The 25,127-nt window shown below is 46.5% G+C and overlaps 2 protein-coding genes across 9 annotated transcripts in view; one reads left to right on the top strand and one right to left on the bottom strand.

Annotated features, from left to right (window-relative positions):
- The window catches only part of TERB2 (telomere repeat binding bouquet formation protein 2), a 240,773-nt gene that overhangs the window by 186,230 nt on the left and 29,416 nt on the right, over positions 1–25,127 (top strand). For 3 of the 8 annotated variants that reach the window (XM_043919097.1, XM_043919104.1, XM_043919090.1), the window contains 2 exons: positions 6,698–6,823; positions 10,521–10,631. The gene's annotated coding sequence lies outside the window, so the exon portion shown is untranslated. Of the gene's footprint in view, positions 1–6,697; positions 6,824–8,421; positions 8,544–10,520; positions 10,632–17,011; positions 17,074–25,127 lie in introns of all 8 variants that reach the window. The other 5 variants (XM_043919096.1, XM_043919093.1, XM_043919095.1 and 2 more) reach the window with 5 other exon arrangements.
- On the bottom strand, positions 5,369–7,135 carry LOC122704998 (serine/threonine-protein kinase MARK2-like). The gene has a single exon (XM_043920169.1). The coding sequence runs from the start codon at positions 7,133–7,135 to the stop codon at positions 5,369–5,371; it is 1,767 nt and encodes a 588-aa protein (XP_043776104.1).

The following is a 25,127-nucleotide window of genomic DNA, read 5'->3' as shown; positions in this document are numbered from 1 at the left end:
TGTTGTGAGCGCGTTCAAGTTTGGAACATTTACATTCGTTGGGTGTTTTCTCCACCCTCTGCTGGGCCCCCAGGTGAACACGGCTGATGCAGTTTAATTAGGGCCAGTAGGCTGGCCCAGCCTCTTTCGGGGGAGATGGAGGGGGTTGCCACAGGAGCTCAGCAGGGTCGCGCTGACCACCGTTCAGACATGCCGGTCTGTTCTTGCTTTGCGTCAGGCCTGGGTTAATCTGGGGTGGGAAGTGGCTGCAGGCCTTCCAGCTTCTTTGTGCTTAGATTGGGGGCCCTGTTGCAGCTGGCTGTTCTATAAAATGAGAGAATGGGAGGAGAGAAGCGTGGCCCTTGCAAGCAGCCAAGGTCTCAGGTTTTGCAGGCAGGCCCGGAGTCCTCCCATCATGATGGTTGACCTGTAAAAGCAAGCCCCTTGCGTTTTCCATCATGCATGGGCGTGCCAGGACTCTGCTCGTCCCCAGCAGGAAGGGACGGGCCCCGGGAGGTAGGCAGGGAACCACGGCATCGGTGTCACATGCCACCTCCTCCTCAAGCCTCCTGATACCACAGGGCGCCCCACCTCATAGACGCGGGGGTGGCGGTGACGGGTACTTGCTACCGACTCACAAGGCCCTAGGCTCTTAACCCAGCTTTGCTGAGGCTCCTTACAGAAATTCTGTGCATTTCCTCATTGGAGAGTTGGTGTCAGTGATACTGCTTAACTTAGAGGGTTATTGTGAGGTTGGAATGAGAAAATTCCATGTGAGCTGTGTTCGTGTAGCACAGTTTTCTACATTTCTAGTGCCCTGTAACAGCCATGATTACCGTTACTGATTGTCTCAAATTTTTATTTTGTTTATTTCAAAAATTTAAATTTTATTTATTTATTGGCCATGCCAGCACATGTGGGATCTTAGTTCGAACCCTTGCCCCCTAACTGCAAGTGCAGAGTCTTAACCTACTGGACCTCCAGCGTAAGCAGGGAAGTCCCTGTTACCAATTGTATGATTTGGAGTCAAATGTCTCTGAGCCTCAGTCATGTCACCTACAAAATGAGGACAGAAATATTGATAGCAACAGCAGTTTTGTAAGGAGTGGGTGAGACGGTGCTAGAAAAGCATGGGCGTAGCTCCTGGCGCTTGTCCTGGCTCTTGGTGTATCAGGATGCGGTAGTTATGCAGTTATAACAGTTCGATTTGCTCTGTGGTCTACAGTTGTTTATGAATTGCACCCCCGCCCCGAACCTGTAAGCAGACGCTATGCTTTCATCTTTGCCCCCAAAATGCTCAGCCCAATAGTTAATCAGCGAACGGTCGTTCAGACAAGGCGTGCTTGAGCTTACAGAGCTCCTGGACTAAGAACCGGGGCAGCTCACTGTGCTCACGTTGATTGTCCTAGTCGCTCAGTTGTGTCCGACTCTGCGACCGCATGGACGGGAAAGCCCACCAGGCTCCTCTGTCCCTGGGATTCCCCAGGCAAGAATAGTGGAGTGAGTTGCTGTTCCCTACTCCAGGGGATCTTCCTGACCCAGGGACTGAACCTGCGTCTCTTGTGTCTCCTGCATGGGCAGGCCGTTCTTTCCCCCTGAACCACCAGGGAAGCCACCTGCATCTACAGGAGGGGAGCATCGTACCTTGATGCCCTTTCCTCGCTGTGAGCCATGTGAAGTTGTCCTCAGCACTGGAAACCTGTATACCCTGAGTCACGTCTAGACATTTCTGCTTGCCTTCAGATACTTTGAAAGAAAAGAATTCTCTCTTGTGTCAAATTCTCCTCGCAGTTAAAAAGAAACCACCAGTTGTGCCCTCCCCCCCCCCCCCCCCGACCCCCCAGAAAGAGCCGGCTGTAAGCTTGTCCGAGTTTTTGGAAAAGGAAGTGTTGAAAGCCCGCATGTTCATCACTGCGCTGCTGGTCTCCTCCGTCCCTCCCCATTCCCAGCGTATCAGGGGAATTCCAGTCCCTGGGTTAGGAAAAGACGCCCTCACCTCCGAAGGGCCTGAGAGCAGGGCCACCAGTGACAGCAGCTGAGGCTCAGGCTTTTGGAGGTTTGTGGTCTCAGCTGTTAACCTATGTTTTGCAAGGTTTCAGTCGCCTCTGCTTGGCTTTTGCAGAACTCAGGGTTACCGAACCGACTGTCTGGAGGCCGTTTGTGCTTCTTGCTTAGATGCCCATGTTCTCCTGTCACCAGTCAAGGAAGCAGGTTGCCACTAGCCAGGGGCTTTATGTTTTTTCAAAAGGATATTCAGCAGTTAAGATGTTAGCCGTGCGACCATTTGTTCCGTGAATCTTTGTGCATTTGGATAAAACTGATGAAGTAGTAAGTTCCACTGAAATTTCATAGCCCTGTTTGGGTATCCATAAAATCTGCTGCTGCTGCTAAGTCGCTTCAGTCATGTCCGACTCTGTGCGACCCCATAGACAGCAGCCCACCAGGCTCCCCCGTCCCTGGGATTCTCCAGGCAAGAACACTGGAGTGGGTTGCCATTTCCTTCTCCAATGCATGAAAGTGAAATGTGAAAGTGAAGTCACTCAGTCGTGTCCAACTCTTAGCGACCCCCTGGGCTGCAGCCTACCAGGCTCCTCCGTCCGTGGGATTTTCCAGGCAAGAGTACTGGAGTGGGTTGCCATTGCCTTCTCTGCATAAAATCTGAGGCCTGTGTTTTAACTGATTTTATGAATTATGCTTCCTAAATTGATGTAGAGTTAAATAGGATGTAATTAACTCTTCTTGACACACCCGAGTCACTGGGTGCATGCACAGGGGCCCCTGGTTATCTGAGGACTGTGCTCCAGCCAGGTGACTCCCCAGGTCACATCTCACCCTGCCTGTGTTATGTGGACAGGGACTGTCCTAGGGGGCCAGTGGTTAAGGCTCTGCGCTTCCACTGCAGGGGGTGCAGGTTTGATCCCTGCTTGGGGAACTAAGATGCCTCAGATATAGATGAGCTTCCCTGGTGACTCAAATAGTCAAGAACTCCTGCTTGCAGTGCAGGAGACCCAGGTTTGATCCCTGGGTGGGGAAGATCCCCTGGAGAAGGGAATGGCCACCTACTCCAGTATTCTTACCTGGAGAATTCCACGGACAAAGAAGCCTGGCGGGCTACAGTCCATGCGGTCACAAAGAGTCAGTCACTATAATTCTTTTTTTAAAAAAAGCATTATGTGGACATGCACAGGGTAAGCACAGCAGATGTGTGATAGAGGGCAGTAGGTGTCTCCCCTCTAGTGTGTGATGCCCCTTAAGGGCACACTCTTGCCTTTATACCGCACAGCCTAACAGAGTACCAGGCATGAAGATGACTCACCTGGATACAAACCCAGAAACACAGGGGATCAGATGCAGGAGAGCACCTCCCTTCTTGCCTAGAGCTGCCTGTGGTTTCCTTGTAAGACTGCACCCCCACGCCCCCAGGGGCCATCCCCCTCCTGCCCTTCCAGCCAGCTCTTCTGGATACAAGCTAACCAGAAGAGCTCCCTCTTCTGTTAGGGCTCTGGCTCCACCAGCGCAGGAGTAGAATCCAGCTTTGTGTAAAGAGCTGGGAGCTCTTCATCAGGAAGACCTGGCCCATGCGGGCGGGGCCCTCCTGATTCTGCAGAGATCATGACTCAGCCCCACTTCTCCTCCAGCTGTCTGTCAACATCTGTGCTTCCAGAAACATCAGGCTGGCTTCTCTTTTTCCAGAATGGAAGGCAAGTATCAGAGACCAGCAAGATTTCGGGCTGTTGCAGAAACAGGCAGGATGAAGGATGAAAGGATGAAGCCCTTACCCAACTGGAGAGCTGGCTCCATCTGAAGAAAAGTGATTTTTAAAAAGCTAAAGTGAGGACTTCCCTGGTGGTCCAGTGGTTCAGACTTCGCCTTCCAATGCTGGGGGTGCTGGTTCAATCCCGGGCCAGGGAGCTAAGACCCCACACACCTCATGTCCCCCAAAAAATCACAACATAAAACAGAAGCAATACTGTAACAAATTCAAGAAAGACTTTAAAAACAAGTCCACAATCAAAAGAAAAATCATCTTACAAAATAAAAAGCTGAAGGTCTTAAAAGATTAATCTGAGTTTGACCCCTCTGTCTGAGGAAGAGGAAACACAGGCAGAGTGAGATGTGACCTGGGGAGTCACCTGGCTGGAGCACAGTCCTCAGATAACCAGGGGCCCCTGTGCATGCACCCAGTGACTCGGGTGTGTCAAGAAGAGTTAATTACATCCTATTTAACTCTACATCAATTTAGGAAGCATAATTCATAAAATCAGTTAAAACACAGGCCTCAGATTTTATGCAGAGAAGGCAATGGCAACCCACTCCAGTACTCTTGCCTGGAAAATCCCACGGACGGAGGAGCCTGGTAGGCTGCAGCCCAGGGGGTCGCTAAGAGTCGGACACGACTGAGTGACTTCACTTTCACATTTCACTTTCATGCATTGGAGAAGGAAATGGCAACCCACTCCAGTGTTCTTGCCTGGAGAATCCCAGGGACGGGGGAGCCTGGTGGGCTGCTGTCTATGGGGTCGCACAGAGTCGGACACGACTGAAGTGACTTAGCAGCAGCAGCAGCAGCACCTGTCATTTTATTTAGTTCAATAGACTTTAAAAATAATTCACATCAGAAAATGTAAAAAACGCCACACCTCAGGGTGCCTGCCCATGGGGGAAGGAGCGCGCCCAGCTCCTGCAGCATATTCAGGAAAGGCATCCACACAGGGACCTGAGCGCACCGCACACTGGCTGGTTCACAGGACTTATTATCCTATCCTAGACGTCCCGGTCCTATTAGCCCTAGCTGCAGGGACCGAAAGTTTCCTCTGCCCCTTCTGAAAATATTAGATAATGTCAGTGCAGGGGAATAATACACTCTTTCTGCATTTCTACCCTGCAGTGCAGCAACTGTTGCTCTTGGGGATGATTGTGCTAATTGTTAGCTCATTAACGCCAAGTACTACATGCCTACACACTACTCTAACCAGAGAGAATGCAAAAGAGAGTGTGATACATCTTTCTGGAGCATTGAAGTTTAATAAGATTGAACCAAGGGAAGAACCAAGGAGTTGGCAATAACTATCCTCTCCCCCACCACATGGAAGACAGAAGTGTGGGGGATGGGGACATGCCCCAGGGGACAGTCCAGTCTCTGAAGTTTCACCCAGCAGGGGAGGAGGGGCAGCCAGGCCAGGGTGGTGCCTCTTCTGGTCGCCCAGGTCCCTGCAGAGCATCCTCTGTGCTGGTCAGGGTTTTGGACAGGAGGCTTCCTGAAGGGGTGGAGGTGTCTACGGCCATACCACCCTGAACGCGCCCGATCTCGTCTGAAGGGGTGGAGGTGCTGGGTTTGAGTCCCATCATCCAGGTGGGAACATGCCCAGGTCCCAGGGGGCTTGGCAGGTCATCCCCTGGGTGTTTCTGGGCTCACTTTTTTACCCCTCTTGCTGGGCAGCCCACAGCAAAGATGTTTAAGGAGACCTCTCCAGATTCTCCCAGCCACCCCCTTCTTCTTCTGGGTGAGGCCAGGGGGAGTGACTGGAGACAAATTCTGGGGCTGCCCAACAAGGGTGGAGCTTCCCGCATCAGGCACATCTGGGGGGCAGTGGGTTCCTTCAGGGATTTTACCGCTGATGTCACAGGTGCCCCTGGTGTCCCGGGTGACGGTGGCATGAGGATCGTGGGTGCCGTGGGCACCACCGGTGTCACGGGCGCCTCTGGTGTCCCTGGGGACACTGGCGCCGTAGGTATCGCGGGCGCCACGGGCGTCTTCTATGTCGCAGGCCCCAGTGGTGTCCTGGGTGCTTAGGGCGTCGTGGGTGAGGCTGGTATCACAGGTGAGGCTGGTGTCGCAGGCGTCTCTGGTGTCCCGCGTGAAGCTGGTATCACGGGTGTGGCTGCTGTCACGCCCGCCGCAGGCGTCACAGGTGAGCCTGGTCCCGCACGTGTCGTGGCGGTAACCGGCGCGATCGGTGGCTGGGGCGCTGCGGCCATCATGGGTGTTGCGAGTGGAGGGGGCTGAGCTGGGGGTGACGGTCCTCGCCTCCGGGCAGGGTGAGGGAGTGGCAGGCTCTCTGGTCTTCTCCCTTGACTCCTGGTTCTCCTGCTCCATGGTCTCCCAAAGCCAGTCGGGAATAAGCGTGGACACTTCAGGGCTGGCGGGAGGCGTATGTTCTTGGCTGCTGAGGTCGGAGGAAACAGCCGGCCTCACAAAGATGGTGCGGGCCCGCACCTTGGGTCCATTCGAGTCTCTGCCAGTGCTTGTATGCCTGCCCTGGATCTGGTCCCTCGACCAGCCCAGTGTCATCCCCATTGTCACCCCAGGGTAATCTCCATAGGCTGGCGGGAGTGGCCTTTCCAGGCCCACGTTCAGCCAAGGATGATGCCGAACATCATCTAAAGTCGCCCTGTTGGCCGGGTTGAGCCTTAACATACGGCGCATCAAGTCTTTCATCTCACCTGATAGGCCTTCGGGCACACGGTAGTGCCCTGTGCAGGTGCAGTCCCGCAGCTCCCGGAAATCTCGTCCCGTGAAGGGGGCGGATCCCGTTACCAGGGTGTACAGCACCACGCCGAGGCTCCACACGTCCAGCTCTGGGCCTGTGTAGGGCAGCCCCAGGAAGAGTTCTGGGGCCATGTACTCAAGGGTGCCGCAGGAGGTGTTCAGTTTTTTTCCGGGGTGCCACTGGTCGCTCAGGCCAAAGTCTGAGAGTTTGATCTTGTTCGCCTCCAGGAGGATGTTGCCCGGCTTCACGTCCCGGTGCACCACGCCCCGCCGATGGCAGTGCCGCAGGGCTGAGACCAGCTGGCGGAACACGCCTCGGGCCTCCCCCTCGGTCAGGTAGCCTTGGGCGTCCAGGTAGGTGGCTAAGTCTCCCCCACTGAGGTACTCCATGATTAAAAAGAGAGTCTCCTCTGTGTCTATGATCTCGACGAGTTGGACAATGTTCCTGTGGTTGTTCATGCTTCTCAAGGCCCTGACCTCCTGAAAGAGTTGCCGGAGGTTGGTCTGATCTGTTTTCTCGATGATCTTGACGGCTACCAGTCCCTTGGTGAGACGATGCCGGGCCAATTTCACCTTGGCGGATTGGCCTTCGCCAATGGTGTGAAGTATGTCATAATTTGCGATACGAGCCATCTTGTTAGTCGAGATGGCTGTGAAGTCCTGCATCCCTAACTATACTAACTACCACTAAGCTATACTAATGACCTAACTATACTAACTCTACCACTAACTATACTACCACTAAGCCCTCACTAAGAATGCTAACTGTTCTAACAATACTGCGTATGCTAACCGTGCTATACAACTATTCTAATGCTAACAACTATGGTAACAGTGCAGATACTAACTATGCTAGGAACCTGTTAACTATACCCACCACACCAACTATGGAGAAGACTAACAGTGCTGACACTAACTATACTATCTATGCTAGCAAACTAGTAGCTACACCAACTCTGCTATAACTATGTCAATGATGGTCTCTATGCTAACACTAGCAACACTAACTAAAAACAAATAATAAGATAAAATGAGAAAAAGAAGGGGGAAAATGGGGAAAAACAAAAAATGGGGAGGAGAAACTAAAACTGAAAGAAAAAAATGATAAGACACAAATTAAAAAAATGAGAAAAAGAGAAAGAAAAAAGAGAAAAAGAAAAAAAAAATCAACAAAATGGCAAAAACACGGAAAAACGCTCGCTAACTATAGGTCCAGCCGTCAGGTCACCAAAATCAGCTTCCAGGGCTCTGCGGACAAGACCAGCTGAGGTCTTATAAAGGGTTCTGGTGAGTTGCATCACAATGATGCCCTGTGAGGTCAGAGCAAGAAATGGACCAATCGTGGCTGGGATAAACCCAGTGGTTTTTCTCCCTTTTCAGCTTCAAGGCCCCTTTGCACTTAGGTAAAAGGTCCCAAAGAGATTTTTCTTTAAATATATTAGAGACTGGTATTCACTTTGTTAGAAATTAAAATCTGTAGGAGGCTTCAGCAACTTTTTCATTTCTAGTTTGAAAGTTAGTAATAATTCTAAAGACCTCATAATGTCTCCACTTGAAATATTCAATTCTTTTTCCTCAAACTCTGGTCGCAGTGTGATGATTTAACTGACTTGATGAAACTATAGGAAAATGTTCTGTTGTGTGAGACACTGGTAAAGCACATTATTAATGTTTATGAAGCTGAGAGAAGATTTGCCAGGAGGATCAAGAGCAGGTTTCTCATGGGGAGCCTCAGAAGTCAGATGACATGGGTCAGTGTCTTTGAAATGTTGAAGGAAAGAAGGAAATGTTAACCTTAGTGCTTACAGAAGCACTAAGACCAATTTGAGAATTTTCGAGGTTTCAGCAAATGATGGAGTTGTTCGATTTTTGCCAGTATAGTTTTGATTTATTAAGTGTGGGGGTTTTGTTTGGCCACAGCAGAAAACGAATGTTGTTTATCCTTTTCAAAGCCACAGCATTTCACCATGGTTGACATAAACAGGGGGGAGAGTTCACAAGATGCAATGGAATCAAATTTTGCACAGGACGGTTTTTGGTCTGCGGCTCGGCTATGGATGAGTTTGCTCTTTCTGTGAGTTATTTGTATTTTTATCATGTATGGAGAGATGGGTGATTCATAGCTAGGTCAATACTCCTCGTTTAACTGCACAACACATCCATTACTTAGTAATACCCTTAGATTCAACTGGCACAAAACTTAATACCTGAAAAAAAATCCACATTTTTTATGTTTTCATATCTCTTATGGTGTATGCAGCCCTGTTTTCTCCTCATGTTGAGAGCTGAGACTAAGGGTTAGTAAAAGCAACCATGTTTTGAGAGCACAACAAATTCCTATCTGTTCCTCACTAGCTTCTGCTTCATGCACCTTCTTAATTGACATGAAAAGGATTCATCCTTCTCTCTGGGAGAGTTTTACATGCTCCATGTTTGGATCCCTTTTCCACTCATGATTGTCCTGAGCTTTAACCATCACATTTAGGTTTTTAAGCACTGACAGAGTCTCGGCTATTGATTTGTTCTAGAGCTTTGAGAAAACCCGCAATCACTGGTACTTCAACAGAATAGTCCACCTCACAGTTAGAAAAAGACCACAGATATGGTCTCATAACAGATTCTCTTCTACACCATATTCTAGCACCCAGCGGAATCATCCAACTTTTATTTCAGCACCCTGAGCAAGCTTCTCCAGATATCTGCATATTACTAGGTATCAACACATTATAAAGCTCTAGTAATTAAGATAGGGTGAAGTAGGGGCAAGAATAGACTAGTATATCAATAGAAGAGAATCAAGAGTCCAGAAACATACCTATGTGCATTTGGTGATTTGAGAAAGGGGCATGCAGTGGGGAATAGGATGGACTTCTCAATAAATCACGCTTGTTCAATAGGATATACACATGCAAGGAAAAAAAATGACCTTGCACATATCTATATACCAAATGTGAAAGGTGACATTTCGGAAGAAATCATAGAAGAATATGTTCAGGACTTTGAGTTAGGCAAACACTTCTTATACAAGATGCGTGGAATCCTAGTTCTAAAGGAAAAACCTTGCTAAGAGGACGACGTTAAAATTCTGTGTTTCTGTTCCTCATACAACACTGTCAACACAGTGAAAAGACAAGCCACAGAATAGAAGATGCTGATATAATAGACATCTGAAAAATGATCTGTATCAAAGTTATATACATAATGCTTGCTGAACAACAAGAAAAAGACAACAGAAAAATTGGCAAGAAATTTACAAAGGTAATTCTTATAAGAGGCTCTACAAGTGGCTGATAAACATGGAAAAGGTACCTAAATTGCAGGTAGATGCAGATTAAAATGGTAATGTCTGTGTATAACTGAGTAAAAGTGTGTATATTATGATACACTCACTTGCTCAAATACAAAAGGGAGGTGTGGAGCAACTGGAACTCATATACATTATTGATGGGAGCATAGATTTGTTTTCACAAAATAGTTTGGCAGAATCTATGATAGGAAACCGTAAATAATGTGGCCTAAGAATTCCTTTCCTGGGTATATATGCAACGGAAATTCAAAAGTGTTCTCGTTAGTTATCTATTTTATGTCTCTTTTATTCATAATGGTGTACATATGTCAATACCAGTCTCCCTGGCAGTATTTAATTTCCTGAATTCTGATTACACAGGTGTTTTCACTTGATGAAAATTAACTGAGCCGTATATTTTTGACTGATGCACTTATATGTGTGTTATACTTCAACGAAATTGAAAAATTAAATCTGTTGTGTGTCAAACGGGGAGGATATGGGGAAAGCCAGATTCTAATTAACATCTTCCTTTGCTCAGCATGGTATATTAAATTTAAGAGGGAAGAGTTCATTGACTTAAAAGGGAGTTGAAGTTAAAAAAAATTAACTATGAATCTTCTCTATATACGTAGGAAAATTCCTTTTCTATCTTTGAGTTTTGATGTGGAAGATATGGTGAAATGTAAGAACATTGGCTTTGTGGGGAAACCTGATAGATGGACTTATGTTTTAATAACATGCGTGCCCTTTCTTCCTCTCTAGCCAGATGGATGGAAGAAGACTGACCTTCTGCCAGCATGCAACTGTCCCTTTGGGTCACCTGTGGATGGCACTTAGTGTTCAAGATACAACTGAGCTTTGTAAGTTCACACTGTAAGTAACACATTGCTGCTTGTGTGTTAGTCTTATCTCCTCAGTTAGACTGTGAACATCATGTAAACCAAGACCTGGCATTTCTTATTTCTGTGCAGTCTCCACCATAATAAGGAGAGAATGGACCACAGAGGCTCAGTAAGCATGTTCCATTGTATTCGGTTGGCCAAAAAGTTCGTTTGGGTTTTCCTAATATCATACAGAAAAACCTGAATGAGCTTTTTGGCCAACCCAATAGAATGTCAGATCACTGAGTTTGTGAAATCTGAGGTCTAAGGAGGTAAGTCATTTGCCCAGTCACTTGGCATCGTTGTCTTCTAAGTTCCATCCTTGTCCAGCCAAGATCCCTGCACAGCCTTGGTGAGGAGAAACAAACCACGCGCCTTCTGTTCTGTTCCCTTGGTCCTTCCTTACTTCTTAGTGCAGAGATGCAGAAATACAGTAACTCAAGTTTGTGAATTCTGATTGTTCTGCTTGCTGATTCACAGAGCAAATACTGCCTAAATATGAGGCTCCTTGGCTTTGGGAAGGAGGAACAATCTGCATAGTCTTAAAAAAGTCAAAGACAGTAAGTGACCTGGCTCAATTCAGTGTTCAGATCTGCAAAATGAGAACGTATCAAGCTTTTGTGCACCTTCTGTGCCTTTTCATTTAACTCCAGGGGTGATGATGAAATTCAAATCCTTATAAATCCCGAAAGGTGTTGAAATCTAATCTCAGTCTTTTGAAAAATTGCTTATTGTTTGCTAAGGGTCACTTGAGTTCTTTTCAACAAGAATGCTTCATCCAAGTAAGGATTATTAACATTGGTTTTCCAAAGTATAAAAATAAGGTAATTAGATAAGAAACAACCTGACTTTTGAGGCTCTATTCTGTAGATTCATTAGGGATCTAATCTATAGATTCATTAACTTAAATAATTACTAGCATCTCTTATAGACACAAACAATTAATAAGCACAGACAACACGTTAATAAGCACTATCCAGAAGTGTCACATATGTGTGTGTGTACCTCTGCTTGGGGGAGGTGAGAGTGAGGGATGAGGGGAGAGGGAAGGAGGAAGGGAAGGAGAGGGAATATGAATGTGAATGACTGTGTCTTTTACTGAGCACTTATTACATGTCAGGCACCATACTAAGCATTTTAAATTCCTTATTTTCTTTAACCTTCATACTTATTCCAAAAGTATTATCTTTACTTTATATATAAGGTGTAGCTGATTGCTTTTTCCAAATACCACCACTGCAACCTCTCCCATTCCACATGTTCTTCTTACAATGTGACTTTTGACCCTTGTCCTACTGAAAGGTAGGACAAAGGAACATATGTTCCTTCCTTTCTGATCTGGCTGGGCTGGTGACTCTGGCAGAAGTCTCGGGGTAGGTCATGAGATGTGTTACAGCTTTTGCCTGCTTCCTCTTGGTTGCTTGCTCTTGGGACCTGGCCATCATGCTGTGAGGAACCCCAGCAGAGCTTGCAGAGGGAATGTGTAGGTAGGTGGTCAGAGCAGCAGCCTCCATTGCCAGCCATGTGAGTGAGTGAGCCTGCAGGTAATTCCACCCCCCACTGCCAAGTGATCCACAGCCTTGTAGCTTCTCTATCCGAGGTCTCAGGCATCTGTAAGCAAGAACAAGCCATCCCACTGTGCCTGTATCCAAGTTTCCTGACCCAGGGAATCTACGAGCAGAATAAAAAAGCTGCTGTTTTGTGCCACAAATCCAGGCTTGTTATACAGTAACAGAGGCTCGGAGTTGCAAAGCTAGTTGCCCAGGATCACACAGCAAATTAGTGTAAGAAGCAGAATTAAGCATAGGTCTCACTCCAGAGCTCATGAGGTTCTTAATTACTCTCTTGAAAAAGCCTCACATAGTTGCAAGTCCTGCAAAACCAGTGTCTGTCACTCTGGGATACAGAGGAAACCATCATAATGCTGACTGCTAAGGAACAAAACCAGGTACCCGGGAGATCAGGAGGGGACTGGTGGGCAGTGTGGTCCAGCAGGAAGAGTCACTGCCCCGGTGATGAGTTTTGCCAGGGAAGCAGGCAGGAGCTCAGATGCAGTTCCTGAGGCTTGAGCCATGGAATAGCCCTCTGGATCAGGAAAACAAAAGCTGAGCAATATACTTCCCACCCTAAGCAGACGTCTCCTATCCACCTCATTAGTCAGAACAGTGGCCTGTGATCACTTCTAGTAGCACTGAAGGTAGGAAAGACAAGAATAAGGTTTTTCAGCCTCTAAAATGGGGAGGGTGAGAATGGACGTTGATGAGTGAGCCAACAGCATGGGCCACGGTGCCTATGCTGGGCTGTGCTATGTCGCTCAGTCATGTCCGACTCTTTGTGACCTCAGACTCTTTGTGACCTCAGACTCTTCGTGACCTGGACTGTAGCCCGCCAGGCTCCTCTGTCCATGGAATTTTCCAGGCAAGAGTACTGGAATGGGTTGCCATTTCCTACTCCAGGGGATCTTCCTGATCTAGGGATTGAACCCACATCTCCTACATTGACAGGCAGATTCTTTACCACTAGCACCGCCTGGGAAGATGAAATATTTTATAAATTCAGGCTGCTTCCATCAACTTCCTTGAATATTTGCCCCCTTTTCTCCCCCGCAACACTTCAGTGACACGAGTATTGGCCAGAGGAAGGGGTTTGCATGACTGTCTCTGGGAGGGAAGTGGGGAGAACAAGAGGTGGAAGGGGGAGATTCCTCATCACCCCTGTGTGCACTATAGTCCTGGTTGCTGTGGATTTGTGTGTGAATGCGAAAGTCAGACTGTCATTGGTTATCAGTTTAGGCTCTGTTCATTGGCTACTCTGTTCCCATGGTGAATCAGTCTCAGGGCCCTCAGCAAGCACATTAACCAGGGTTGGGGGGAAGCAGAGTGGTAGTACAGGGTTCCTGGAGATCTCCAAAGTGCCACCACTCCCCTGCTTTAGAATTCTTCTTGCTGAGAGTGATTATCTTCCCTAGGTGAAGATAATTATTATGCATTCTGTCACATTCTAAGATCAGGAGTAAGAGTTCTGAAAGCTGGAATCATCATTTCCTATTTTCCTCTCTTCCGCTAGGACCTTCCACACCCTTCTCCTTTTTCTTACTAGGTCATCTGATCCCAGGAAAGTGGAAGCCAATGGGGAGGGGAGAGGGCCATGGGAATAAAGAGTTGAAAGGCTCACTCTCAGTCCATTTGCAGGCGGTGGAGCCTGGGAGGACACTGGAGGGTGGGCAGCAACAGGCCAGAGGCGTTGCCTTGGGGACCTTAGAGAAAATCCCTTCCCGCTTTGGGGCCTCAGTTTACTCCTGTGTAAATGGGGTAGATGAATTAGATCCTTCTCTTGATCAGAGCCAGACCTAAAGGTCCCTGGAAGTGTGGTGCCATGTTTTCCAAGTGCCCCCTTTCTCTTGGAGGCACCACTGACTTTTCCTCTCCTCCCCTTCAGATATCCAATCTATCAGCCAGTGCTGTCATTTCTAGTTTCAGAGTAGACCGCTAATCCATCTCCATGACCATCATAATTTCCATCACTGTAATTGCCCCTAGACAGCTGTGAGAGCCTGCTGCTCAGTCCCTCTGCTTCCCCTCTTGACTATTTTCTTCTTTAATTCATTTTCCTCATAGCTCCCCAGAGTAGCATTATAGCATGTAAATCAATCCTTCTTACTTAAAACTCCCCGGGGCCTTCCTATGTATTTAGAGTAAAACTTTCAATCTATGCTATGGCCCCGAGTCTCTGTGAGATCTGGCCTCTGCCTGCTTCTCTAATGATACAGTTCTGTGTCAGCCTAGCTCTTCCTTACCTCTCTGCGCCTCGGAGAAGCTTTCTCAGGACACCCTAAGTAAGTCCCCTTTAATTCCACTTCCTCTATTATCTGTTGCCGCAGCAGTTTCATTTTATTCATAGTGCATCACAGTTTGTACATTCACAATTGTTTATTTAACATCTGTGTTACCTCACTGTACTTGCCAGCTCCCTGAAGCAATGACTCCCATACCCTCATACGCCATCATCAACATATCTTTATATCCTCAGCATCCTGTGCTGTACCTTACAGGCAATTAGTAATATCTGTTGAATAAATAAATGACACAAATAGGGGACACAAATGGGTGGAAAGCTATAGAAATGAAAGTTGTGGGAACTGAAGATAAATTTTGCCTGGGGTGATTTTTGTTCTTTCTTTCTTCATATATCCCTTCTGAAAATGTTCTTATCTATGAAAAAAGAAATCTAAAATATCTATTAAAAATAGGTATTTTGGGCACAAGACATAGGCCTGCAAATGCAATTCATGATGGCATTTCTATCTTACCATTAACCAGATTTAAAAAAATTATTTCTTGTGATCACAGCTCAACTGAGTTTTAACTTTCAAAGTTAAAATAGGCTACACAAAGACAATTTCTCATATAAATATTTTAAAGGGAGGAGGGAAGAATCTTGAAAGCCAATCAGTAGCATTTCCTGGTATACATCATTGAAAGTGCTAATGACAGATTATTTTGTCTGTTTGTGGAACTGGTGTAGAAGACTTCAGCTTGAGGGCATGGCAACCCACTCCAGTATTCTTGCCTGGAGAATCTTCATGAACAGAGGAGCCTGGCGGGCTACAGTCCAGGTCACGAAGAGTCTGAGGTCACAAAGAGTCTGAGGTCACAAAGAGTCGGACATGACTGAGCGACATAGTACAGCTTTTGAACCGTGGTGTTGGAGAAGACTCTTGAGCGTCCCTTGGACAGCATTGAGATCCAGCCAGTCCATTCTAAAGGAAATCAGTCCTGAATATCCATTGGAAGGAATGATGCTAAAGCTGAAACTGCAATACTTTGGCCACCTGATGTGAGGAAGTGACTCATTGGAAAAGACCCTGATGCTGGGAATGATTGAAGGCGGCAGGAGAAAGGGTCGACAGAGGATGAGAGGGTTAGACGGCATCACTGACTCCATGGACATGAGTTTGAGCAAACTCCCGGAGTTGGTGGTGGACAGGGAGGCCTGGCGTGCTGCAGCCCACGGGGTCACAAAGAGTCAGACATGACTGAACGACTTAAGTGATGGTTTGGGTAAAGGAGTTCATATGGTTAAACTAGGCTCAAGGCAAAGATAGGTTCAAGGATCCGTACAGAAACTGAGAATGTGACTGGTCATAGGGCTTCTTTAATAAATAGTTTGACTGCATTGCCAATAGTTTGGAGTAGGCTGTATGGCCCTACATTTGGGCCTTTTCAGAATTGTGTATAGCCTAGAACTTTTCATTCTACTAGTGGTAAGAATGCTATAGCTAGGAGGATGGGCATAATAACTATTAGAATATTATGAAGAGTTTGTTAAGGATAGGATTTAAATCTCTGATCATACAGGTTCAAGTTTTATGCAATTATCAGGTTCTGCCACCTTAAATAAGGCCTGTTTTTGGGTGGAAATTTTTACTTATCAATTAAGATAAAGTTATTCATTATTTTAAGGCACTTATTTAACATTGGCCTTATTTCTCTTGTCCTTTCATACTGGGAAAATTGTATAATAGATGGAAACCGACCTGAATGACTCTGGTCTGAACTCAGATCATGTAGAACTTTAATTGTTGAACAAAACAAACCTTTAATACTGGTCACAACATTCGGGTGTCCTGATCCAACATCAAGGTTGTAAACACTGTTGTTAATATGAACTCTAAAATAGGTCTGTGCTGTTATCCCTAGGGTTCCTTGTTCCATTGATCAATTTCTTGGATCAATAAGTGATAATTTGATTTGACTGGGAGGTCTTGGCTTTACAAGTCACTTGGAGGATCTTTTGTTCTCCAAGGTCACCCCAATCAAAATCATTAGCTCATTAAATGTTTGCTATCCCTTAATGGTTTAATTTTATTTGGGGGGGCTAATTAATTGAAGTTCCATAGGGTCTTCTCGTCTCGTTTTTTTTCTCCTGACTTCATGGGAAGGTCAGTTTCACTGATGAGAAGTAAGAGTAAAACCCTTGTGCGGCTATTTATACAAGCCCTTATGTAGAGAACCAGTGATTAGGCTACATTTGCATGGTCAGGACACCACAGCTGTTTAACGATTGTCCCTGGGCACACAGTGCCTCTAATACTAGTGATGACAGAGATGATGCTTCCCTGGGCACACAGTGCCTCTAATACTAGTGATGACAGAGATGATGCTTTTGGTAAACAAGCAGGGTTTATGTTTCCTGAGTTCTTTTTCTTCTTTTCTTCTTTGCTTGAGTGAATGCCTCTGTTGGGTTAACACTGCAATTATTAATCTAATGTTAGATTATTTTTATTTACTGTTCACCATCAAGGAGTAATACTAGTTGCTGACACAAACTTGTGCAAGGAGTCTTAGGGAGTTTTATTGTTTTCCTTTTCAGGTTTACAAGACCAGAAGCATGGATATACTAGGAAGACTTCGCTTCATTTTAGATTATTTTAGGTAATGCTAGTTACTGGCATTGATAGTAGGATAAGGAAAAACATATAATAAATGCTAGTTGTCCAGTGATGATAAAGGGATGTTCTACTGGTTGTCCTCCAATTCATGCGAGTGTTAAGAGGTTCACTACTAGAATTCAGAACAGGCACTGGCTGAATGGTCAGAATGTCATGCTTTATTGTTTTCATGTATGAAGTAATGGCATTAATACTAAGATTAGGATAGAAAAGATTCGGGCTAAAATTCTGCCTAGTTTGTCAGGGCTTGATCGTAGGACTGCATATGTGAACAAGAAGTACCATTCTGGCTTGATGTGTGAAGGTGTGTTGAGAGGTTTGCTGGGGTGTAGCTATCTGGGTCTCCTAGTAGGTCAGGTGAAAATAGGGCTAGTGTTTTTAACCCCAGAACTAGTAGCAAGGCACCCAAGATGTCTTTAAATGTATAATATAGATGAAATGGGATCTTGTCTATATCAGATGAAATTCCTACTGAGTTATTTGATCCTGTTTCATGGAGAGATAGTAAGTGGACTATAGTAAGTGCTGCAATAAATGAGCTTGTAGAGAAGGGGACCCAACCATGATACTAGTTGGTCATAATGAATTGTTATTACAGAAATTACTTGTGGAAATTTAAATTATGCTGATGAGTAAGGTGATAAGGAAAGAGGAAATACAGTGTGATTAGCCCCTTTCCATCTGATACCAATATAGACATTTTTATTTGAATAAGGGAGGTGTTTTTGGCAAAATATCCTCTCCTCAGATTCAGTCTAGAAGGGGGATGCTGACTTTTGGCTGGTTAAGTTTAAATAAGGGGTCAGGCGGTGTATGATAGTGGAAAAGTATCCTTGAATACATTTGAATAGTTGTCCTTCAGGTTTTGTGTTACTGCTAGTTTTGAGTGCCAAGATGAAGCCTAGAATATTCAGGACCAGGGCAGTTATTTTGAGGTAGTAAGGTATGGTTCTTTGTGGAACTGCTGTTGGGGGAATATTGTTGGAGATAATAAAGCCAGCAAAAATCCTTCCAACTAGTAGGCATTTAATTGATGAGGAGGGTGTTGTTCTTGTTAATGATAATCAGAGTAGAAAACTGAGGCCGTCCTAGTAGCATGAAGAAGATAGTGAGGATGCTGAAGACGGCTGTGAGTGAGGTGGCAGTTTGTGGAGGGGACCAGGCATTGGTATAAGGCATATTCACCGTTTCAATATTTAGGTCTTTAGAGTAGAATCCAGTGAGGAAAGGCATTCCTGTCAATGCTAAGCTGCCAATGATAAGGGCGGTTGTAGTAAAAGGCATAGCTTTAAACAGACCTCCTATTTTTTGAATATCTTGTTCATCATTTAGGTTGTGAATAATCGGGATTACATAAATAGAATGGCTTTGAAAAAGGTAAGAGCATTTTTTTTGGAGAAAGAGGAATGCTGGGTAGAGTTGGTTGATGCCAATTGTTACTATCATGAGGCCTAATTGACTAGAGGTGGAGAAAGCAATGATTTCTTTTATATCGTTCTGGATAATGGCACATATTGCTATAAATGTTGTGATAGCCCCTAGGCATAATGTAACTGATGGGGTACATTTATAGCTTTCTGTCAGAGGCTAGAGGTGGATGAGTAGGAACATATCTGCTACTACTATTGTGCTTGAGTGGAGTAGGGCTGAGACTGATGTGGGCCGTCTATTGCTGAGGGTAATTATGGGTGTAGCCCAAATTGGCAAATTTTCCCGTTGCAACTAATACTAAACCTAATATAGGTAAACCTGAATTAAGTTGAGCAAGAGAGTTCCAGAGAAACATCTATTTCTGCTTTATTGACTATACCAAAGCCTTTGACTGTGTGGATCACAATAAACTGTGAAAAATTCTGAAAGAGATGGGAATACCAGACCACCTGACCTGCCTCTTGAGAAACCTGTATGCAGGTCAGGAAGCAACTGTTAGAACTGGATATGGAATAAGAGACTGGTTCCAAATAGGAAAAGAAGTATGTCAAGGCTGTATATTTTCAGCCTGCTTATTTAACTTATATGCAGAGTACATCATGAGAAATGCTGGGCTGGAGGAATTACAGTCTGGAATCAAGATTACTGGGAGAAATATCAATAACCTCAGATATGCAGATGACACCACCCTTATGGCAGGAAGTGAAGTAGAACTAAAGAGCCTCTTGATGAAAGTGAAAGAGGAGAGTGAACAAGTTGGCTTAAAACTCAACTTTCAGGAGACTAAGATCACGGCATCTGGTCCTATCCCTTCATGGCAAATAGTTGGGGAAACAGTGGAAGCAGGGCTCTAAAATCACTGCAGATGGTGATTGCAGCCATGAAATTAAAAGACGCTTGCTCCTTGGAAGGAAAGTTACGCGCAACGAAGACAGCATATTGAAAAGCAGAGACATCACTTTGCCAACAAAGGTCCGTCTAGTCAAGGCTATGGTTTTCTCAGCAGTCATGTATGGATGTGAGAGTTGGACTATAATGAAAGATGAGTGCCAAAGAATTGATGCTTTTGAACTGTGGTGTTGGAGAAGACTCTTGAAGAGTCCCTTGGACTGCAAGGAGATCCACCCAGTCCATCTTAAAGGAGATCAGCCCTGGATGTTCATTGGAAGGACTGATGTTAAAGCTGAAACTCCAATACTTTGGCCACCTGATGTGAAGAGCTGACTCATTGGTAAAGACCCTGATGCTGGGAGGGATTCGGGGCAGGAGGAGAAGGGGACGGCAAAGGATGAGATGGTTGGATGGCATCACCAACTCAATGGATGTGAGTTTGTGTAAGCTCCGGGAGTTGGTGATGGACGAGGCGGCCTGGCGTGCTGAGGTTCATGGGGTCGCAAAAAGTTGGAGACGACTGAGCAACTGAACTGAGCTGAGGATAAAAATTTGTTGTGTCATGCATTGAAGTTAAGTAAGAATCATGCTGTTGTTTTAATAAAACCTGTATCAGCATAGGGTTTGGAGAAGGCAATGGCACCCCACTCTAGGACTCTTGCCTGGAAAATCCCATGAATGGAGGAGCCTGGTAGGCTGTGGTCCATGTGGTCGCGAAGAATCAGAAACACGGAGTGACTTCACGTTCACTTTTCTCTTTCCTGCATTGGAGAAGGAAATGGCAACCCACTCCAGTGTTGTTGCCCGAGGAATCCCAAGGACGGAGGAGCCTGGTGGGCTGCCGTCTATGGGGTTGCACAGAGCCGGACACGACTGAAGCGACTTAGCAGCAGCAGCAGCAGAACAGGGTTATATGAAACAGATCCATGCCCCCCTGGCCCCGCTTTCTCACATCCACGCCCCCGAGCCCTGCATCCCCACATCCACGCAGCACAAGCCAGCAGTCTGCCTCCTCTTTCCAGTCAGTCATTGGGCTTTGCTGAGGTGTTTTGGCCTTGGGGAAGGAAATGGCAACCCACTCCAGGATTCTTGCCTGGAACATCCCATGGACTGAGGGGCCTGGTGGGCTACAGTCCATGGGGTCACAAGGTGTCGGACACAATCTACCGACTGAGGAGTTATAGAAAATTGCCTGTAGTGCCACTGTGTTTGCATCTGCTGTCCACACCATCATCCAATGAGCAGGAAGGACATAATCCCTGCTCCTTCTCAGCCAGTAAGTCATTGGAAGAGATTATTAGTGGTAACAAGAATTAGTATTGTAACAAGGAAAAGGAGTGTTTGAAGAATCAGTTCATGTTGGGGTCTGAGTGAATGGATCATATTGAGAAGTCTATAGTTGATCATATGACAAATAGGGCCACCAGCACACATTATTGAGAAATAATCTATTTTAGAACTGAATGATAGCTTAAGGGTTTGTAGTGTGATTCAGTGTCAGTTTGAGATAATTATCTCTTGGACTGTATAAATGATTATTATTGTTGGAACTAAGCTAATGGTGAAGGCATATGAGATAATCTTACATATAGAGGGTATGTGGTGGTTTTATAAATGTTAGTGCTTGTTATTATGATCGATGATATAAATAGTGAGGCTAGAGTGAAAGAGGAAATTTAATTTATTACTTTTATTTGGAGTTGCACCAATCATTTAGTTCCTAACACCAATGGATAAAAGTTTGAAAAAGCCATGCTGTTAGTCATGGGAATATAGAATCAGCAATTCTTATCTACTTCTGTGGTAAATAAGAAGGTATTGTCTTCTCTTTCTAGATTCACAATCGAGTGTTTTTTTCTAAACTATATATACAGTCTAGGGGGCCTAGAATGATTTTTGGGTTTAAGGATAAGAGTAGAAGAGGTAGGATGGGTAATGATATGAGAGCATTTTCTCATGTAAAAGATGGAGAGATACAGTTCATATGGTGTGTGTATTTGCCTCACTGTGTTGTAATGAGTATATATAGAGAGTATAGGGCAGCAATTACTATATGAATTCCTATTAAAATAATTGCAATGTTTGATCACAAGAAGGATATTACTACAAATAGCTCTCCAATCAAGTTAATAGTTGGGGGTGGAGCTAGGTTTGTTTAATTTGCTGGTAATCATCAGGTTGCTATTAGTAAGAGGAATATTTGTAGGCTTTAGGCTAGGATTATTGTTTGGCGATGGACCTGGTAAATTGAATTTGCCAGGCAGAACAATACAGAGGATGTAAGACTATGGGCAATTATTAGGGCTGTGGCTCCTATACAACTTCTAGGTGTTCGGGTAAGGATAGCAAAGTGCTATGTGGCTGACAGAAGAATATGCAGTGAGTGATTTTAGGTCTGTCTGGCATAAGCAAATTGAGCTGGTTATAATTATGCCTCATAAGGACAACAGAATGAGTGGATACCCTATGAAGTCTGTTGGTGGGTTTTAAATTATTGTAATTCGTAATTCGTAGTATACCACAACATCCAAAGTTTAGTAGTGCTGGCAGCATAGCCAGAACTATGAAGCCTGCAATAGGAGCCTCTTCATGTGCTTTAGGTAGTCAAAGGTGGAGGCCATAAAGTGGTATTTTTACTATAAAGGCAACTGTGCATACTAACCATATGAAACCATTGGATCAAGAGTTGGATACTGATTGGGCTCAGCATTAGAATATTGAAAGGTCCTACTGTATTTTGAATGTAGACAAGTATTCCTAAGAGGGGGAGAGACCTTACTAGGGTATAAAATAAATAGAGACCTGCATTAACATGTTCTGCTTGATTTCCTCTTTGGGTAATGTTAATGAGTGTTGAAACTAGTGTTGCTCCAAATAGAATATATAAAAGAATTAATTTTATGGCAGTAAATGTTATAATTAAAGTAATTATAGTATGACTAGCAGTGATAATATTTTTTTTTTTTTTCTGGTAGAGATTCTTTTAATACGTGGTGCTGACTATTAGTATAAGGGGTCATAACCATGTAGTTAAAATGAGTGGTGGTGTCCATAGGGAGCGGGAGAAAACTAATGAGAAATTGAGGCTGTTATCATTGATTAAGGAGGAGTAGGCTTGTGGGTCTAATTAGTAGGTTATGCCTGGTGGTGTTAATTCAGATTAACCTGATGATCAGTTTAGTGGTATTGTTGCTGACCACAATCTTGGCCTTCTCTGCCTGCTGAAGCTGAATTAAAGGACATGGAGACTGAGTCTGGAGGAAATAGAAAGTTGGCTTCAATTCTCAGCCAGCAGAGAGGGGAACCCAGCAGGCTCATGCCTCAAGACCTTTGCCTGCCCCCCTTGAGGAGTCTAGGGGCTCATAGAAGGAAGGGCTCACAGTCAGGAGGCAGTATGATAAACCAAGGGGGTAGGACTTTGATTTCTTCCTCTTGCATTTATTCACAGTCGCATCAGTTCAGTTCAGTTGCTCAGTCATGTCTGACTGATGACGGGAAAGACTGAAGGCGGGAGGAGAAGGGGACGACAGAGAATGAGATGGTTGGATGGCCTCACCGACTCAATGGGCATGGGTTTGAGTAAACTCCGCGAGTTGGTGGTGGACAGGGAGGCCTGGTGTGCTGCAGTCCATGGGGTCGCAAAGAGTCGGACACGACTGAGCGACTGAACTGAACTGACACCACTCTAGTAGATTCTTCCAAGTGTGTAGCCCAGAGCGTTCTGCCTGAGGGAGTTGAGATCACACAGGTAAAACGTGTAACAGCTCACAGGGTGCTCAGGACTGTGGAACTGACAGCCCTTCCTGGGCAGCCACGACCCTAAGCAGCGATGAGAGCCTCGCCCCCTCGTGGTCCCAGGGAGAAGGAAGCTGATTGGCCTGCCGGCCGGTCCGAGCCCCTGCTGGGAGGTCCCTGTCTACCCTGACCACTGGAGCGGCCCAGGGGGCCCACTCTCTCGGGCTCCACTGAGCCCTGCTCCAAACCCATGTGGAGAGTCCTTCCAGGCCATCGTGAAGGGAATCTGTGGTGGGAACTCAGCAGAAAGCTGTGAGGGCAGCTGGGACCTTCCTTCACCGAGGATGTGACATCACCAGGTACACTGAGGTCACGCAGGTGGCGGGGAGGCCGTTTCAGATGGTGGTCTGTGCTGAGAAGGACACAGGACTCGGGGAGGCAGGGGCTGACGGGTGGCGAGTCCAGAGAGGCGCCTTCTTGGAGGAGGGGGGATGCTCAGAGAGAACTGCATCTGGGCCTGGAGCTCCAGCGGCCCGGCCGGTGGGTGAGGAGGGCAAGGCTGCGGCTCAGCCACAGGAGCGGTGCATCTGGCCTCTGGTAGAGCTTCTGCTCCCCAAAGACTAGGGTTATTGTCTCTCTCCTCACGGCTGTCCCGTGCCTGGAACACGACCTGGCCAGAGGCAGGTGCTAAGCAAATATCTGTGAATGAGTGGATGGTCCGAGTGTGGAGATGCACAGGACAGGCACCGTCAGGCTGCACAGTGGGGGTTAAGTAGATTAGGAGGCCGAGCCGGGAGAGGCGTACAGGGTTTCTAAACCCGGACTCCCAGCCCCCTTGGGCTCAGCTCCACCCAAGCCCGTCTGTTCCCCAGACACTCTGTTTTCTATGGTACATTCCCTCTGGCCTTCACTCACCTGCGTGTCCTGCCCTGCATGACTTAAAAGCAGCTCCAAGTCTGTTCCTCCCACCTGTGCCTGAAGCCTCTTTATGCTTAAGCTGGGGGATCCCAAGGGCGCCCCCTGAGATGGGGCCCCTTCCCTGCCCGTGGACGGGTGCACCTTGTCTGTGCCGTGGGCTCTGCTCTCTGCAGTTGTCTGCCTGTTCTGGTCTCTGCCTGACCCAGGGCCGGGAGTGTTCATGGGTCGGTGTGTCCCCACTGAGTCTAGCCATCCGCCAGGCTGAGTCCTGCTGGCCTGCATCGTGACACTGCCATTTACTGGTGACACAGGGCCCACCCTGGAGCACCGCTGACCACGTGCCCACTGGTCTCAGCTGGACCTCGCTGTTGGGCCGGGGGCCAGATGGTCAGTGCTGCTGGTGCCTGTGGGCATGGCTGCCATCACAAGCCTTCTCCTTGGGGCTCAGCGGCTGAGCCGTCAGGGCGTGTGCAGAACGCGCTGCAGACCGGCACAGGGGGTCAGCGCTGGGCCTCAGCCAGAGAGCGGAGGCTCCAACGTGGGGCCTGCCCTCCATGAGGACACTTTCCGGCCTCCTGGGCTCTGTTTTGTCCGACCTTCGAGGAACGGGCGGAGCTGCTGCGCTCATCCTGGCCCACCCGCTCCAGAGCTGCCCTCACAGACCTCCCCTGCACTGGGGTCTGACCAGTACATTCCTGGTCCCAGCACCAAGCCAGGGCGTCCCAGGGCCCCTTCAGTTAAGGGGTCAGGGGAAGCAGAGCCGCTTTGGTTTGAGCTGGAGGGGGAGTCGTGTGGGTGGGTTCTCATTTCCTCCAGCGACACTTGTGGCTTACGGCGCCCAGGCTCCCAGGTAGCCTATGGGCCGCCGTGGGACCCCGTCTCTTGTCGGCCCCTCTTCTGACTGGTTGGTCCATGTTCTGACTGCTCGGGACTTGGTGCTTCTGGGTTGAGTGTCTATTGTAATTGGCTAGGGTCTGTTCTTTTTTTTTTTTATCAGTATTTTTTTTTTTCCTTTGAATTATGGCTGGCTTACTATGTGTTAATTTATGTTGCGCAGCTCAG

The sequence above is a fragment of the Cervus elaphus genome, chromosome 12 (genome assembly GCF_910594005.1).
Source record: "Cervus elaphus chromosome 12, mCerEla1.1, whole genome shotgun sequence".
In the NCBI taxonomy this organism is placed as follows: domain Eukaryota; kingdom Metazoa; phylum Chordata; class Mammalia; order Artiodactyla; family Cervidae; genus Cervus; species Cervus elaphus.
Note: the sequence above shows the minus strand (reverse complement) of the source record. Positions and strands in the feature narration are given on the sequence as shown.

What these genes read in the sequence shown, in the direction of transcription:
- LOC122704998 (XM_043920169.1), bottom strand. Translation starts at nt 7,135, where the DNA reads ATGCAGGACTTCACAGCCATCTCGACTAACAAGATGGCTCGTATCGCA.